Source organism: Canis lupus, chromosome 6, assembly GCF_048164855.1.
Source record: "Canis lupus baileyi chromosome 6, mCanLup2.hap1, whole genome shotgun sequence".
Lineage (NCBI taxonomy): Eukaryota > Metazoa > Chordata > Mammalia > Carnivora > Canidae > Canis > Canis lupus.
In genome coordinates, this window is record NC_132843.1 from 77,263,505 (window position 1) to 77,281,895 (window position 18,391).

At 36.4% G+C, this 18,391-nt stretch overlaps 1 protein-coding gene across 5 annotated transcripts in view; it reads left to right on the forward strand.

The window, feature by feature from the left end:
* The window catches only part of PTPRC (protein tyrosine phosphatase receptor type C), a 126,553-nt gene that overhangs the window by 74,470 nt on the left and 33,692 nt on the right, over nucleotides 1–18,391 (forward strand). For all 5 annotated transcript variants that reach the window (XM_072831315.1, XM_072831316.1, XM_072831318.1 and 2 more), the window contains 6 exons: nucleotides 256–384; nucleotides 1,553–1,693; nucleotides 5,823–5,942; nucleotides 10,773–10,976; nucleotides 12,562–12,773; nucleotides 16,987–17,047. In XM_072831315.1, coding sequence (XP_072687416.1) covers nucleotides 256–384; nucleotides 1,553–1,693; nucleotides 5,823–5,942; nucleotides 10,773–10,976; nucleotides 12,562–12,773; nucleotides 16,987–17,047 — 867 coding nt within the window. The remainder of the gene's footprint in view (nucleotides 1–255; nucleotides 385–1,552; nucleotides 1,694–5,822; nucleotides 5,943–10,772; nucleotides 10,977–12,561; nucleotides 12,774–16,986; nucleotides 17,048–18,391) is intronic.

Genomic DNA, 18,391 nt, shown 5'->3' on the forward strand with positions numbered 1-18,391 from the left:
TCTATACATTTGCTTGGGTCCCATTTTTTAAAGGTAAGATAAATTCTCAATAAAATGCTGCCCAAATGTGTGATATTAAAAAGAATAAGCTAAAAAACTGAGACATGCCTAACTCTGAATTATTAGACTCTGTCAAAAGCACTCTAAACGCTTGCCAAAGATTATATTATGAATATAATTTCAGTCATTTTAATTGAGCATGCGGCACACATTATGAAACACTCATCATCTATTTCTATATCTGGTTTTTGACAGATCGTGGAAATTTTGATCTGGAAGACTGTACACAGAAAGAGAAAGCAAATACTTCTATTTGTGTAAGAGTAGAAGAAAAGAAAAACTTTACTTGTGACAAAAGTAAAATTAAATACAGACTTCAGTGTGGTAAGAATATAGCTTTGATTAGAGTATTTTTATGGTAGAAAGTTGTTCTAGATATTATCTATGCCTTCCTTCCTTCCTCCTTCCTTTCTTCCTTCCTGTATCCTTCCCTCCCTCCTTCCCTTCCTCCTTCCTCTTAAGCCCCCCACCACCCTCTACCTTCCTCCCACCCCCCACTCTTTTGATCCATAGTATACTTGGAGTCAAAACTTTGTATTCTTTATACCACTCACATTCACCAAACAGACAAATACATTCCCAAAAAGATAATCTTTGAAATAGTAAATAGTCAATTAATTTACAAGAATTTTCTTGGCAACTGTTATACACAATGCCCAAGGCATTGTTGAAGGATTATCAGAGAAGGATGTTATAGGATAATTATGATACACATACTGTAATAAAAGCAAATGTAAAAAAAAATAAAATAAATAAAAAGCAAAAGTAAGGTCATACTACTCAAGAGTTTATGTGGTCAGCCCTCCATCAACAAAATTTATAGACGACCTCAAGAACACTTACATGAAAGACAAAAATGGGAAAAGTACAGTAAGTACCCCGAGGAATAGGAATTTGGGTTCATATGAGGGACAATAATTGAGATACAGGTTCTTTTTAATAACTAATGACAATGATTTATTTATATTGGAATTTCTTAAAGTGGAAGCTCCTTTTTTTTTGGTATAAATCCATCTGCTGAGCCATACTTGGCAATTCAGATAGACAGACACACATACACACATACATCAAGGGTGCAGAGTGACTCTGGTTGTAGTCATCATGCTAAAAAGAAGATTCATGGCTATAAGACAGGTAGTGTGAGGAAAGCAAGAACAAACTCACGATGAACTGATGGCAAAACAATGATGTATCTAAAGTACCTATTAGGCAAAGGCTAGCACAGATGCAGTCTCAGCTTCCGAACAGAGAACTCATTCCATCAATTAAATTAGAGACACTCTCAAATTCAGTTAGACTTCTTAATATTTTCTTTAAAATTGAGTGTGGGAAAATTGTGCATTATGATGATAGTTCCTAGTATCTTTTACATATTATTTACTATTTGTAAAAGTTTCCCATCTGACAGATATTATAGTTATGCAATCTAAAGAGAAAGTTAAATGTGATATATTGTATTCATATACTAATATGGGATATTTATTTCTTTCAGATAATCGTACTCCATCTAAAGACATGCAATTTGAATGGGAAGGCTTTGTACCTGAAACAGATTATTCCTGTTACTTGAATGTATCCTATAATGGCCAGCTTGTTTTGAACTTAAGTAAAATTATTGAAACAGATTTTGGAAGTGAGTATATTGCTTATGCGTATGCGTAAAATTTCTTCTTATATTCTTACAATTCTTTGAGGAGCACAGAAAATGATGTCGTAGGTGTGAAGAGGTTTCAGGAAATGGATACGTACCCCTTTTTAAAGTAGGATTTCAAAACGCATGAGCAAAGATCCAAACTTTTGTCAAGTTTTTCTGTGTGTGTGTGTGTGTGTGTTTGCTTGTTTGTTGTTTCAACTGCAAATTGTAGGCTGTTGTGAGATTAAGGTAGAAACAAAACTGAGGTAATGATATGGTTTGTTCACTCACTTCCCCTTTCCTCCTGCAGCATCATTCTCGTGGTGTGCTACTGCACCCTCTGCCCTTCTGTCAAGCGCTGCCTTTGACAGGAGTGAGCACATGGCTAGTAAACACAGCAGCGAATCTAAATATCAATGGCAAAATAATAATTAGCACTACTAGGATGCCGGCAATGTAAATCACAAGACTGCAATAGCCAATAACAGTTGGAAAATACCATTCTGGAAAAATCATAGCATTTGAGGGGTTGGAGATTCGGTGAAGGGAGGAAAAAGTGCTAAAATCCTACTCCTATTCAACAGAAGGATGGAGATTCCAAAATGTAGACTCTATTAGGAAAAAATATGTGAATTATGTGTATGACAATTGATGAGTAACCACCAAAGAAAGACAGAGAGAGGAGGAAAAAGTAGTAGAGAAAAGGAAGAAGAAGCAGAGGGAGAAGAAAGAGGAAGAGGAGGAGGAGGAAAAGAGAGGAGAGAGAGAGAGAGGGAGAGAGAAGAGGAGGTGGAGGAGTGGAAGTGTCAGGGAGGGAAAGAGAAAGGGAGAGGAAAAAAATACTAGTAGAAAGCAGTAAGACAGCAGAAATATGCCACGATATATCAAAAATCACCACAAATAAATATGGCCTCAATTTACCTTTTGAAAGACAGATACTCAGACTTGAGTAAAGACATAATGTGGCAGGATTTTGTAGCCTGAAGGGATAGCAAGTGATATTTTAGGAGAAATTTTATCACTTTGCTGTATGCCGAATGACAACCAATGGAGAGTGCTTTTAAGAACCAAAACAACAAAATGCAAAGATAGTAGAAGGGAGAAAATAACCAAGTGTAGAGTATCAAGTTACTGAAAGAAGAGAAAAAAAAAGTTATTGAAAGAAGGAACAAAATTATAGTAAGAATTTATTCAGCAACGTAAAGACTTGTTTTTTAAAAGAATAATAAAGTAGTCCTCTAGCAAAAAAATGAAACTCTCCTATTGACTGAAAAAAAAAAAAGAGAACTAAGAGTAAATTATTTTTACAAATTAAAAGCAATTCTGCATCCAATATGAAAAGTCAGGTAAAATGAATAATTTTCTAGAGCTTACAAATTATGAAAATTTACCTGGGAGGGGTTAGAAAATTGGAATTAACCTTACAGTACAATATCTCTCTACTCATTTCCCACTCACTGTCCGCTTCTCTCGCTTGCTCTTAAGAAAACATGAAGACAAAACAAAACAAAACAAAACAAAAAAAACATGAAGACAAATTTGCCACGTGTTCAAACTACTCAACAGAATAGAAGACATGGAACTCTATCAGCTCATTTTGATTATTCTTAAGGTTTGGGATAGGCTAAAGGTTAATGTTCAGTGAATTTGCAACTTGAGAAAGACTCAGGCAACTATAGGCCAGTCTCTCCTGTGAACATACATACCAAATAGTAAATTAAGTATTAGCAAAGTAGGATCCTTCAGTGTATTAAAAATATATATAATTACCAAAAAAAAAAGATATACAAGTGGCAAATAAGGATATGAGAAGATGCTCTACATCCTATGCCATCAGGGAAATTCAAATGAAAACAAGAATGAGATACTACTACATGCCTATTAGAATGTCCAGAATCTGGAACACTCAGAGCATCAGGTACTTACAACACACGGAACAAGGCTGCAATCAAAAATAAAAGCATTCTTGACTAGTAGGAATGCGAGTGGTACAGCCACACTCTGGAGGACATTTTGGTGGTTTCTGCAAAACGAAACATACTATTACCATACAATCTACACTCCTTGGTATTTACTCAAAGGAGTTGAAAAGTTATGTCCACACAAAAACCTGCACAGGGTTGTTCATAGGAGCTTTATTCATAATTGCCAAAACCCAGAGGCAACCAGGATGTGCTTCAGTAGGTTCATGGGTAAACTATAGTATAATCGGACAATGGAGTACTATTCTCACTAAAAAGAAATGACCTGTCAAGCCATGGGAAGACATGAAAGAACTTTAAGTGCCCATTACTACCTGATGAAAGGCTACATACTGTATGGTTCTGACTCTATGATATTCTGAAAAAACTATGGAAGCGGTAAAAAGATCAGTGGCTGCCAGGAGTGGGAGAGGAGGGAGAAATAAATAGAGCACAGAGCATTTTTAGGGCAGTAAAAATACTCTGTACGATACCATAATAATGGGTACATGTCATATGATACATTTGCTCAAACCCGTAGAATATGACACCCAGAGTGAGCCCTAATATGAACTATGGACCCTGGGAGATGGTGATGTGTCAGTGTGTGCTCATCACTGGGACCACCCTGGTGGGGGAGGTTAGTAATGGGGGATACTATGCATGTGTGAAGGCAGGGGAATATGAGAAATCTCAGTACCTTCCCCTCAATTTTGCTGTGAATCTAAAACTGCTCTTAAAAAAGTAAGTCTTAATAATAATAATAAATAATAATAATAATAATGTTTTTAAGTAAGTTTTACTCCAGTAATGTAAGAATCCTTCAGCCTTAGAAAATAGCAGTTCAACCATTTTACATAGCACTTAATTCAGGAAACAAGGCATTTCTCCAAGACCATTGCAAAAGGAGCCACATTCTTAAAAACAACAAAGAAAAAGCTTTATTAATTCACCTACTTCATGATTCACCAGTTGAAAGCATGTAATTCAGTGTTTAAAAAATATATTAAGACTCCCCATCAGAATCAACTGTAGAACATTTTCATCACACCAAAAAGAAACCTCATCTCTGTTAGTAGTTGGTCCCCATTTCCCTCCTACTTTCCGCATCTAGGTATTTACCAATCTATTTCCTGCTCCAATGGATGTGCCTATTCTGGATATTTCATATAAATGGAATTGCATAGTATGTTGTCTTTTGTGACTGGCTTCTTTCACTTAGCATAATGTATTAGGGGTGCTTCTATGTTGTAAAATGTATCGATACTTCAATTTGTGTATCGCCTGATAATATTCCATTGTATGGACACACCTTGTTTTGTTTGTTCGTTCATCAGTTGTTTAGGTTGTTTCCACTTTTTGGCTATTACGAATAATGCTGCTATGAATGTCCATTTCTAAGTTTCGTGTAGACATATGTTTTCATTACTCTTGTGTTCACACCTCAGATTGGAATTTGGGGATCATACGACAACCTTATGTTTTGAATTTTGAAGACCTGTCAGTCTGTTTTCCAAAGTGGTTCCATCACTTTACATTCCCGTGAACAATGTGCGAGGGTTCTAATTTATACGCATTGATTATATTCTTCATCTCAAGTTATGATGACTAGTTACTGGAAGCTTCCAAATAATGACGGTTAAGTTTACCAGTACTACCAATGGCAGATTTTCAGCACAGTGAAATCTAGAAATCCCAAGACAAGTCAACAATAATGTATATGAGAGGAAGAGGATGTTCTTTTTTTTTTTAATTTTTAATTTATTTATGATAGTCACAGAGAGAGAGAGAGAGAGAGGCAGAGACACAAGCAGAGGGAGAAGCAGGCTCCATGCACCGGGAGCCCGATGTGGGATTCGATCCTGGGTCTCCAGGATCGCGCCATGGGCCAAAGGCAGGTGCCAAACCACTGCGCCACCCAGGGATCCTGAGGATGTTCTTAAATATCTTCATGTCAGTAGAATACTTTGGGTCCACAGTGCCACTTTAGAGTGACGTTTCCTCTGTCAAGTGACCTCTAAAGCAAATTGAATAAGACCAGATGTCTTTCTTTTAATTTCATTAATTCCATCCTCAATATGTGGTTTATTGATCATCATAATTATGATTTGAAGAATGTATTTTCCATGTCTTACTTTTAATATTTTGTATTCTTATTCTTTTAACAGGTCCAGACCCACCTAAGAATCTTATCTGCAGCAGTAAAAACGCAAATAGCGTAGTGATCATCTGGGAACCCCCTATAAATACTTTTCATGGTTACAATGTTTGTTATCACATTAATGAAGGTAATTTGTATGCAATTTAATTCTATGTCAGGAAAAATAAATCCAGAAGTGGAAAGCACTAGAAATGTGGATTGAACTAGTGAACCACAGAGTGACTGTGATGGGCACTCAATCTGCCTTGATTTTATTTTTTTAAGATTTTATTTATCCATTCATGAGAGACACAGAGAGAGAGAGGCAGAGACACAGGCAGAGGGAGAAGCAGGCTCCACACAGGGAACCCGATGTGTGACTCGATCCCAAGTCTCCAAGACCACACTCTGGGCTGAAGGCAGCGCTAAACCGCTGGGCCACCAGGCCTTGATTTTAGAACAGCCTCTACTCACTATGGGCTCTCCAGCCTCTGACATGACTAAAGCCCAGAACATCCCCAATATTTGCTTGTCTTTCCTGATGTAACTTCCAATCTTTAACTCCAAAGTCTGGAGAAAGAAAATCTCCGGAAGATAATACTCATTATTGTCTTCCAAATATATGTGAGTTGCACGGTTTGAACTCATTATTCAGGCCTGGAAAGAAACAATCAAACAAATGCCTTCCAAACCTTGCTCCTGGTGATGCACACAAAATATCGGGTAAATAAAAATGAACATGTACCCATTTAGTCATGGAAGCCAGTTTGGTGGCAGATGGAATCTTGGAACATAGTTCTAGTTAGGCTTTGGGGACATAAATGTTGCCCCCCAAAATGTGCTATGTCTCGTTCAACCATGAGTCCTCCAAATGAGAAGCTATTTAAGAGAAAAACATCTCCCAGATAACTTAAAGTATCCAAAATGCTTGTAGAAAAATGCAAGCATCAGTGGACCCTCTCCAAGCAGACTCAGCACATGACATGACCCACTTGCCAATCCCTTACTTGCAGCTCTACAGTAGCGCCGAGCCAAACATCACACAGAGTTCCATCTCTCTGTTTGGTGGGCAAAACAGACATAAATTTAAAATGCTGAAATCACTTATTTTTAGCATGTTGTTTTATATTTTAGTGACATTAATGCTGCCGATTGTTTGAATCTTAATAATGAAACTAGTAAAGCAAAGTCAAATACACAATGCATTTTCAAATTAGCAGAAGAGGGCTCAACGGTTGTGGAGAAGAAATATATGTCTTGTATTTGATGTTATGGTAATTTCAAAAGTTAAGTCTAAGAGAAAGGAAAAAATGGAAATCGCAGGAGGAAAAAATAGCAAGATAATTAGATACTTGCTGCTTCATCAGACATCACTTGTACAAACTTTCTTGGTTTGGATTCTGCGTGGACACATTGTCTGGCTTTCTTTTCTCTCCTCTGAATCTTCTACTCACTACTCCTTGCTCTGCATTCTTTCTTTTCTACACTGTCTGCCACAGAGTATTTTGTACGGAAGGGTATATGGTGAAAATTTATGAGCAGTGTTTATTGCCCTTTGTACTCTGTACAGTTTTTTAAGCCTGTATTTTAAGAAGTCAGGTTAAGGGGGGTGTAATTATTTATTAGCAGACTGACAAGTTTTTTATTTTTTATTTTTTTTGCAACTAGTGTGGCTCCTTTTTATTTAGAGCTACCCAAATATGTGGCTTAAATACATTTAAATAATGTAACACTTGAACAGGATTGGGAGGAGGAAAAGGGCGAGCGGGCCCATATGGCGGTATGTGTGTTCTTTCCTCCAAAACTGTTGATTGATAACTGAATCCAACCTCTGCCTTGGATCCTGCACCTGCTTGAAGAACCATTTGGAACCAGCCTACACACAGTCCGTTCTCCCCTATAGCTATCAAAATCAACTGCCCTAAGCAGAAGAGCATTCTTCTGTTCCTCCACTAATCTCAAACATCTGCCATGGGATCCCCTTCCATTTTATCATGAAGTTGATAGGATTATAATATTGTTAAAGTGATTCTTTTAACCATTCTCATTATTTCAAATAATGTCACTATTCAAAATCCACAGGACTGGGGCTCCTGGGTGATTCCGTTGGTTAAGCCTCTGACTCTTGATTTTGGTTCAGGTCATGATCTCAGGGTCCTGGGATCAAGCTCTGCACTCAGAGTCTGCTTGAAGATTCTCTCTGCCGCTCACCCCTCCACGCTCTCTCTCTCTCTCTCTAAAATAAATACATAAATCTCTAAAAAATTCACAGGAATGAAGCTATTGCGGTTTATATTACTTTTTAAAATTAGGTATTACATTTGATTTCATTATTTCAAAATTCATTCATTTCAAGGTCTCTGAATGTTAGGTATTGAAAGAGGAGGAAAGTGGTATTAACATTTATTTAGTTTCTTCTGTTCATTGGGTGTTTTTGTAATTTTTTTTAAAGATTTTCTTTATTTATTCATGAGCGACACAGAGTGAGAGAGAGAGAGAGAGGCAGGCAGAGGGAGAAGCAGGCCCCATGCAGGGAGCCCGGCGTAGGACTCGATCCCGGGTCTCCAGGATCAGGCCCTGTGCTGAAGGCGGCATTAAACCACTGAGGCACCTGGGCTGCCCGTTTTTGTAATATTTTAAGATTCTCTTAAACATCTCAATAATAATGCTGAAAGGAGAGCTGCATAAATGTATTCATAGTTCATATGATGCAACTGAGGGTCACAGAACTTCTGAAAAATGTTCAAATTCAGCAGCTCTTTTTGTTACTGTGTTGTGATGTTTTTAGCATGAGCTACTTTGGGGCACTGAAGTATTTTGTATTAGCTTAATTAAAGGTGCCAAGCTCTCAACAATGGAGAACAGACTTCTATGCTTTGTTGCATCCAAAGTATTAATTTAATTTTATTTTTTTTAAAGTATTATTTTTAAAGGTTACTGAAACCAGTCTGCACCCTTCAAGATTGTAATAATGTTGCTGGAAATTTTGTATAATATCTTTTTTTCTTTTTATTCTTTTCCCCCTCCTCCTCCTCCTCCTCCTCCTGCTCCTCTTCCTCCTCCTCTTCCTCCTCCTCTTCCTCCTCCTCCTCCTCCTCCTCCTCCTCCTCCTCCTCCTCCTCCTCCTCCTCCTCCTCCTTCTTCTTCTTCTTCTTCTTCTTCTTCTTCTTCTTCTTCTTCTTCTTTTCTTCTTTCCTTCTCCTTCTCCTTCTCCTTCTCCTTCTCCTTCTCCTTCTCCTTCTCCTTCTCCTTCTCCTTCTCCTTCTCCTTCTTCTTCTTCTTCTTCTTCTTCTTCTTCTTCTTCTTCTCCAGGAAAAGGCTATTTTTTTTTCTTTTCATTCCAGCACAAAATTCTTTGGGGATCAACAGGTTTACACTATGTGGCATAGTGTTCAAGAAGATACTTTAGAGCCATCTAGGAAGCTGTTAATGGATTTCCTGAGGTATTGATATATTAAAAAAAAAAAAAAAGGAAATGACAAGTAAGGAAGCCAGTGTCTTTCTAACCCTTAAGTGTAACATATGTGACTTGAAAGTTAGGTCTGTCTCTCTGTTGCTCTAAGAAAAGACAAATTTCAAAGTACTATGTCAAGTTAATCCTTAACATGTTCTGTACACCATGTGCTTTTGGATTCAGTGTCCTTTAGACAAAGTAGAAGAGGTAGAGATGTGCACATAAAATATCTTGGCATTGCAACCAAAAGCTTGAAACCCTTTTCAACTGGAAATGAACATTCTGAACCACCTTTTTAAGCACTGAAAACTTTAATTCCCAAATAGCAGTATCTTTTGAACAACACATTCTTCAAAATTAAATCAGAAATTTGACTTTTATCAAATGAGCTAGGATAAAAGCTTCATAGAACTACATAAATGAACCATTTTGATACAGAAAGGTTGTGAGGTTATATATGCAAACATACAAAATTAGGTCACTGAGTGGAAGCCAGAATGGCCTTGATAACAGCATCTTGATATTTAGATTTTAGCTGAGTAAGAAGTTGGGCATCGTTCTAGCTGCCAGATGCCATGGAAGGAGCATGCAGAAGCTGTGAGAGGGGGTGGGGAAGTGGGGGTTTGGGTGCCTGCCCCTCTCGTGAGCTCACACCTTTCCTGCCCTCAAAGAGAATTCTAACTGGGGAGAGAGTAGAACTGAGCTGGCAAGTGTGCCTCAGTTAACTCTCGCTTTGGGGATTTCTGGGAAAATAGACCCTCAGGTTGGAGCACCGTATCTTACTTATTTAGGATTCCGTGGTAAAGTAGAGATATTATGTAGAATCTCCGTATTATGGAGACAAGAAATTAGTACGTGTTAGATCTTTTCTGATACTATTTTGGCAAGTCCACAGGCACAGCAAGCTGGACCAGAGAAGTGAGGTGTCCAAGACCAAAAAACCGTCTTGGCCCCACTGCAAACCCTTGTCCCTTCTTCCGCACCAGACAGTATGCACAGTGGTGAAGACAAGAGCATAGATTCTGGAACCTCAAAGCCTGGTTCCCATCCTGACTCTGTTCCTCCTTTCCTGTGAGCTCACGGGCTGATTGCTTAGTGTTTCTATGGCTCAGTTTTCTCATCTGTAAAATGTGATGATATTAAGAGAACTGGCCTCTGGTGCTAATGAATCCGTGTACACCACGTATGATTGTGCTTGGCACATAGGATGATCTATCTATTCATTATTTTGATCATCATCATCATCATCATCATCATCATCATCAAGATCATCATGTTATCACGTAATTGCTATCCAGCCTCATGATGTCAACTTTGATCTTCTTTTAATACGTCTTGACTGATGCCACTCGGCTACTCAAAAATAGTAGCTGGTGAATTTGCAGTTTAACAAATGCTAACTCTACGGCTTGGTCCTATGTCCCCTACACCTTCTGGCCAGAATCTGCTGCTCGTGTCAGGCTCATCCCTACATTCAGAATGCTCCTTCTTTCATTTGTAATGCTTCCTTTTTTTCCCTTATAGAGATTCAGTCACATGCCTCTGGCCAAGAAGAAGCTTACTTTCATCAGGAAATGTGCCAAGAGTTGGGTGAAACAGTGAAACAACATCAACTGCAACAGTTGAACCCTTATACAAAGTACAGGGTATCAGTAAAAGCCTACACCAATGGAAAAGTGCGACGTGAAGGAAGTTGTGAAGTGTGTGATGTTAAGACAAATGAATCAAGTAAGTTATATGCTTTGTTTTTTTGTCCTGTGAAAGGCAAGGAGCGAAGTATGAACTTTTGAGTACAGCATCCATCCATCCTTATGCTTCATTTGGGAAACACATTGACGTGGCTCAGTGGCTCATGTGTTAACATCTAGGGTTTATAATGACTTAAAATACAGTGATTTGAAAACTGATACCCTGGGTTCTCTGTATTCCTTGTGTATTATCATAGAATCATAAGAATGAAGCATGAGGGCATATTAACTGGTACAATTTTTAAGATTTCAGGCCATTTAGGTACCTAATCAACTTAGATAAAAATGCATGATCTATTGTTTTCTTTAGTATCTAGAAATACTAACTGTAATCAGATGCCCAATAACGTCTCACTCGGAGAGCAAATCGTTCACTTGCTAACCTCTGCTTACCTGACAAACCACCTTATAAAACATACTACTTTATTGGCCTTTTCTTCTCTTTGTTACGCTTAACTACCTATTTTATTTTATGGCATATTTGCATTCGAAGTTTCCTTTCAAAGGCCTCTTGCCAACTGTATGATGTAGTTATAGTTTCCAGGATCTAAAGCTAAATCTATCTCTCAGGAGAGGAAGGAAGTCAGGAAGGAAGAAACGCCCCGGTGTCAGCCAGTATCTGGCACCAGGCTCATGAAAAAAAAATTGTCTTATTCGGGGCTGACAGTAGAATGCTTTTAATGAAATGTAATGTCGGTTAGGTTCTGGTTTTAAAAGTCCAGATCCTCAGAGTGCCTGGGTGGCTCAGCTGGTTAAGCACCTGCCTTCAGCTCAAGCCCTGACCTCAAGGTCCTGGGATCGAGCCCTGCGTTGGGCTCCCTACCCAGCGAGAGCCTGCCTCTCTCTCCCTGCCGCTCTTGCATGCACGCTTTCTCTCTCGCTCACTCTGTCTACTCAGATAAATAAATAAAACTTAAAAAAAAAAAGTCCAGATCCTTGAGCTTTATAGGTTTATTTTCCTAAATTTCTGTGAAGTCACAGAAAACAAAGATAATTTGTTGCTGCTCCTGAAGAAAGCAGCCAGCCAGGTGGTTACTAGGGTCCTGTACGTACCTCAAGAACAGAGGAGCTCGGGGCAGCTGGCTGGCTCACTCAGGGGGTAGGGCATGCAACTCTTGATCTTGGGGTTGTGAGTTCGAGCCCCATGTTGGGTGTAGAGATTACTTAAAAACAAAAATCTCAAAAAAAAAAATGGAGGTACTGGACTTTATAGAGGCCCTCAGGGTCCCGTATCATTCTCTTCTCTCCCTGCCCCTTCCTTCCCCTCCTCTCCACTTCCCTTTCTTTCCTTCTCTCCTCTAATTCTATATACTCCCCTTAGGGGGTGGCATAAACTCTCATGACTTCAAGTACAACATATATGCTAATATTTATTAAATGACTAGGTGGCTTATCTTTAGGTGTTTTGTTACAGCGTTTTGATGTATATGCTATTATAACTTCCTCATCCATAACCCGCAAAATCAACACTTAAGATAATTTACATTGTACACGTATATTGCCCAGTGATTTAAATATGCATTTGCAAAGGGACTAAAGTAACAAATGTTTCTTCATTTTGATAGATCCAGGCCCAGTCAGGGACTTACATTTTTCACGGAAGTCAGATAATAGTGTGCAAGTGAGGTGTAAGCCTCCTGCTGCCTATAATGGCCCCAAGAATGGCAACTACCACCTGCAAATCAGAATTGGAGATGTCCTGGTTAATGATTTGCTTAACAAAGCTTGCGAATTCCTTGTAGAAAATCTTCACTATTCAACAGAATATAAGTTTAAGGTAAGAGTATGACTTCTATAGTCACTGTAGTACTGATATACATCATATGACTGTTAGGTCCTACTTAAATAATACTAAGATCAGCGTTCATGTGAGCTGGAGAAACTCTGTGTCTAATGAAATCACATTTAAAGTCTAATGAAGACTTAGAAATGCCTTATGTTTAACTCCAAACTCTGCATCTCTAGTTCTTAAAATAGTGGTTTCAGGTAAATATTTTGTTGGAATATTTTTGACCTTCAAAATGATTTACTTACAGCAAAAGTATTGCTCCTGTGTCAAGAAGCACAACATTTTAATGCCGTGGCATATGACTTTGTCAAATCTTGTATTTACCTTGACTTTTTGTCTTTGTTAACATGAATTTTTTAATTACAAAATATCTTACAGGTACATCCAGGTTAGAAAACAGTAGAAATAGACATTACGAAATACCAGTGAACATGGGGAATGAAAAGACTCACCCGTAAGCTTAGTGTCTACTAATCATTTTGTGAATGTACCTCGAAAATGAAAAAACTCCATCTTTGCCCTGGTTGTAGGGAAAAACCCCAGCTCAGTCTTCTGTTCTGTGTCCTCTGTGAGTCTCCTGTACTGTTCACAGGCAAGACTACACTGATGACACCTCAGGTCACTAAATGGGTGGGGGCTTTTCCCCGTATCAAGCAAGTCTTCATGGCACCAGCTGGGTGTCCTACAATTTAGGTCAAATCAGACACTATCCGCCTGGAGATAGTTAAGGGCTCAGTCCCACAAGACTGCTCCCACCCCACTTCAGATGCCAAGTGCAAGTAGTTGGTCCCTAGGTTACCTTCAACTTCTGTCCAACTTCGCTACAAATCAGGGATTCCCATGACCCTCTCCTTAGGTCTGATTATTTGTGTGGCTCATGGAACTCAGGGAAATGCTTATTTACATTTACCAGCTTATTAAAGGATCTGATAAAGGATGCAAATGAGCATTCAGAAGAAGAGCTATGTAGGGTGATGTCTGAGAAGGCTCCACACACGGGAGCTTCTGTTCCCATGAAGTTCCCATGAAGTTGGGGTGCATCACTCTCCTGATGTGGGTGTGTTTGCCATCTGATAGCTCCCCAAAACTTTGTTCTTTGGAGATTTTTAAAAAATCGATTGGAAAGATTAATAATCAGCCGTTAACTTCATTTTCAGCCCTTCTACCTTCTTGAGATAATGGGCGGCGGGGCTGAAAATTCCAAGCTTCTACTCATGGCTTTATCCTTCCAATGACTAGCCCTCGGTCGGGAGCCCATTCATTCACCTCGTTAGAATGAAAGACACTCCTATCAGGGAAATTCTAAGGGTTTCAGGAGTTCTGTTCCTGAAACAGGAACCAGGCAGAGACCAAAATATATTTTCCATTATCTCACAACTTCCATCCCATGTGATGCATATTTATATGTACGCAGCTTATATATTATCAACATTCTGAACACACACTTTTTCATATATCACTACATCGTGAACATTTTTCCACATTAAATATTCTGCTACTATGCAATTTTTAATGGTCGTATAAGATTTTTATCATATGGCTTTATCACGTTCTATGAACTGTGTTTGTTTTCATCTCTGCTATAATCAACAATCCACAAACACACTTACGGGTAAAAAGCAAAATCTTTGAATGTGTCTTTAGCCATTTCTGTTTAAATGAATTCCTGATAACAAATGTTTGGGGTCAAAAGGAATTTACATGTATTTTAAGAGTTTTTGCGATGATTTTTTTTTTCTGCGATAATTTTACCAAATTATCCTTCCTATTACAGTATATGAAGTGACTGCTCTTGAGAGTCTCACCAATACTGGGCATGTCCTTTTTCTTTGATGTTTAGTAGGTGAAATATGGTATTGACGTCTCTTTGTTTTGCTGTTGAAGATAAATATAGTTTTTGTTGTTACTATTATGGCTCCTGTGGTAACATACTCTTTACATCCTTTGCCTAGTTTTATTTGGGGAACTTTTCAGATATTGATGATATTCAAATCTTTGTCTTATGAGTTGCAAGTTTTATTCCCAGTCTGGAGTTTGTTTCTAAATTTTATTTATAATACTTTAAGACACACAGTTTTTCCTTTTACCTTTATTTAGCCAAATTTATCAGTTTTATTTCTGATTTAATGAAAATTTCCACAGTCAATAGTTGACTCTTCAATATAATGTTGACAATTGGTTTCATATCCTTTATCACTTAAAGAAATGTTCATATATATAATAATATATTATACATATTATATACATTTATATATACATATGTATATATTATATATTTCTTATAATATATTTTATATATTATAATGTATATAAATATGTAACCTTTCTTCTTGTTTGTTTAATCAGAGACATCAAATGTTTCAATTGCACTATATTAGATGATGCCATGGTTGTGATGACATGATGTGATTTGTTTATATGGTGAATTATAGTAATAGGTTTTGTGATGCTAAACCATGTCACATTCCAAGAGAAAATCGTGCTCTGTTGTTGTGCATTATTCCTTGAAAGTATAATTGAATTAAATAGCTTATTTTTTTTTTGTCTTTATGAATGGATATTCATCAATGAGATCACTCAATAAGGGGGTAGAGGTAGTGGGCATAGGCATTTGGCATAGGCGTGGCCATGCATCATTCTTATTATATTTTGGTATAAAGGTTGTGCTAACCTGATAAAGCACATTGGAGACATTTTCCTGTTTTTCTACATTTTATAACTTTAAATAGAACAGGGATGATTTGTTCTCTGAGTAATTTGTTTTAATTAAGCCTTTTAACACAGAGGAATTCTTTCTGAACCATTTACATTTTCTTTCAATATCATTGTGCTTTCAGATATTTTACACTTTTTTTCCAAAGAATAGTCCATATAAAAGAAATATTTTGTTATCACATATCATATACGTTATATTTCATCTCCCATTACTTTTCCAGCACCCACCCATTAAATTCTATTTCTTTTTAGTTTCTCAAGTACATATATTTAGGTACTTTATCTGATGCTCTTCTCTCTCTAGAATTTTCTTCTCCTATTTGTCAATATGATAAGTTATTCTGGAAAAATACAGGTAAACATCATATTAAAATACAATCTTCAAATTTAAATTGGTATATAATTATTTAGTAATTCATTCTTTTCTCTGCCCTCCAGAAGATTGTCTCTTGTTTTCTTCATTGCACATTACATAATTCATTTTCATGTTTCTTTTTGTCTCCACTACAAAATTTATGCCATCACAAGGAACCAATCACCTTAGCTTTATTCTTCATTGTGATCTCTGGTTAGTAGATTGATAAAGTTGTTTTCATCATACTTAATTAACGTGGATTTATTTTTATGTTCTCCTGGTAATTTGGGATTAAAAGTACTTTTCTGTCCATCTCTTTCTATCTTTATTATCTAACAACAAAATAACAAAAAAAGAAAAGTTAAAGCTATGAACTGTCCTTTGGTAAAATTTTGACTGTATGCCATGACTGTGTTATTTGTTACTAATTTTTAAGTGACTGACATAAAGTTTAATGAGTGGATTTTAAAGTAGAATGTTCTTGTTATTGATAACTTTCAAAGAATTTATATCTGCAATTTGAAAGAGTTTTTAATTTATCTGTTTTTAAAGAGAGTGTTTTTGCATTTCTGGTGCTTGGATTTTATTGTTATTAATTATTAGCTGTAAAAAGATAATTAGCTTTTACAATTCCTACTTTTTGGAATTTATAAAGTATTTTTTATAGCTCAATGTATAATGAATGTTTACAAATACTCTGTGAATACTAGGGATTTTTATATCCTCCAAAGGGTAAAAACTTAGATCCATATTTTCCAAATTTGCCAATGTAAAGATATTAGCTTATCAATAGGGAATTTTACCTTAAAGATTTGAATACTTTGATGTGTGGATTTTATATCTTCAGTTTCACTTATTCTTGCTGATTATAACCATTATTATTATTATTATTATTATTATTATTATTATTATTATTACTGCTAAATAGGCTAATATTTCCTTGACTTTTTCACTGTTAAATATTTTCTGTTAAAAAATATTTGATAACAACATATTGACCTAACCTTGATTTTGATTTTAAAGTTATCCTGTATATATTAAATTAAATAGCATTGTATGAGAAGTAAGGTATGTGCTACATAAATAAATTTACATTGGAAAACTATTTTCTCTTTTACTATTGAAATTCAGGTCTACTATAACAATGGAAAATTTGATGGAGCTTCACAAAATTTTTCTCACACAACATCTTGTAAGTCATTACATGGCTATTTATTATAATTCTATTAAATATATATTAGCACTTAAGCTTTATTTTATATTCAAACTTATATTTAATTTTTAAATGTTCATATATTTTCCATAAACATAGTATTTTAAGTTGTCTGAAAAACATGTATAGGTAAATAAAATACAGTATTTTATTTTATTTTTAACTTTTTATCTGAGTATAGTTGACACACAATGTTACAGTAGTTTCAGTTGTACAACACGGTGATTTAACAATCCATACATGATGCTGTGCTCACCACAAGCTACCATCTGTCACCATGCAAAAAAGCTATTATGATATCATTGACTATATTCTTTACGCTGTGCGTTTTATTCTGATTTATTTTATTTTATTCTGATTTATTCATTTCATAACTGGAAGCCTGGCCTCCCTCTCTCCTTCTCCCATTTTACCCATCCCCCTACCTCTCTTCCCATAGACAACCATCACTTTGTTCCCTGTAAAATACAGTATTTTAAATTCAATTAGGAGATTCAATTATTAAAGGGCTCATTGATTTCATAACATAATTCATAAGAGGATTTATCTGTGTAGACTTAAAATTCAATTAGGTTTATGACATTTTTTCATGTTTGTTAACACGGCAGGTTTGTTTCGTGTACTGTTTTAGAGATTGTTACTCATTTTATCTTATTCTGTCCCTCCAAAGTAAGCTCGGTAGAAGCAGGCCTTAGATACAAATCTGTCCTGGTTTAACTTAACTAAAGCTAAGATAAGCACTGCTTAATAGCAATATGGCTATTTAATTTTTTATCATTAATATTTTAAGTAGTTTAATCAAAATAAAGCTGCAGATTTTAAAAATCACTTAAATTTAAATGTCATCATAATAATGAAAATAACAGGTGCATATCACCACTCCCCACTCCTCATTGTCCTGCTCGCTGAGATGACCACTTTTCACCATTTCTATTTTCACTTCTCCTTATAGCTCCCTCAGTATATGTCAAGAGTATTAGCTGCTATTCTTTCTAGAGTTACTAACATTGCCCATTGATCTGATCCTATCGAGGAAGAAGACTTACTACACTATTTTAAGTTTCTCTGGTTGTTGGCTTGTAAATTAAATTAAATTAAATTAAATTAAATTATTTAAATCTCTATGTGTTGTGTTATCAACCGTAGACAATTTTTGATGCTATCATTGCACCGTCTCAGTTTTACTCTCTTACACACCTATGCATCTGCACAATCACTAATGCCTTCTTTTCCAAAAGCTATGAAAGCTCGTGTTCCAAATAGCTTTCCTAAGGCCCTTGTACAGTTTTCTTCTTTCTACTCAAAGGTCAAAAGAAAAGCTGC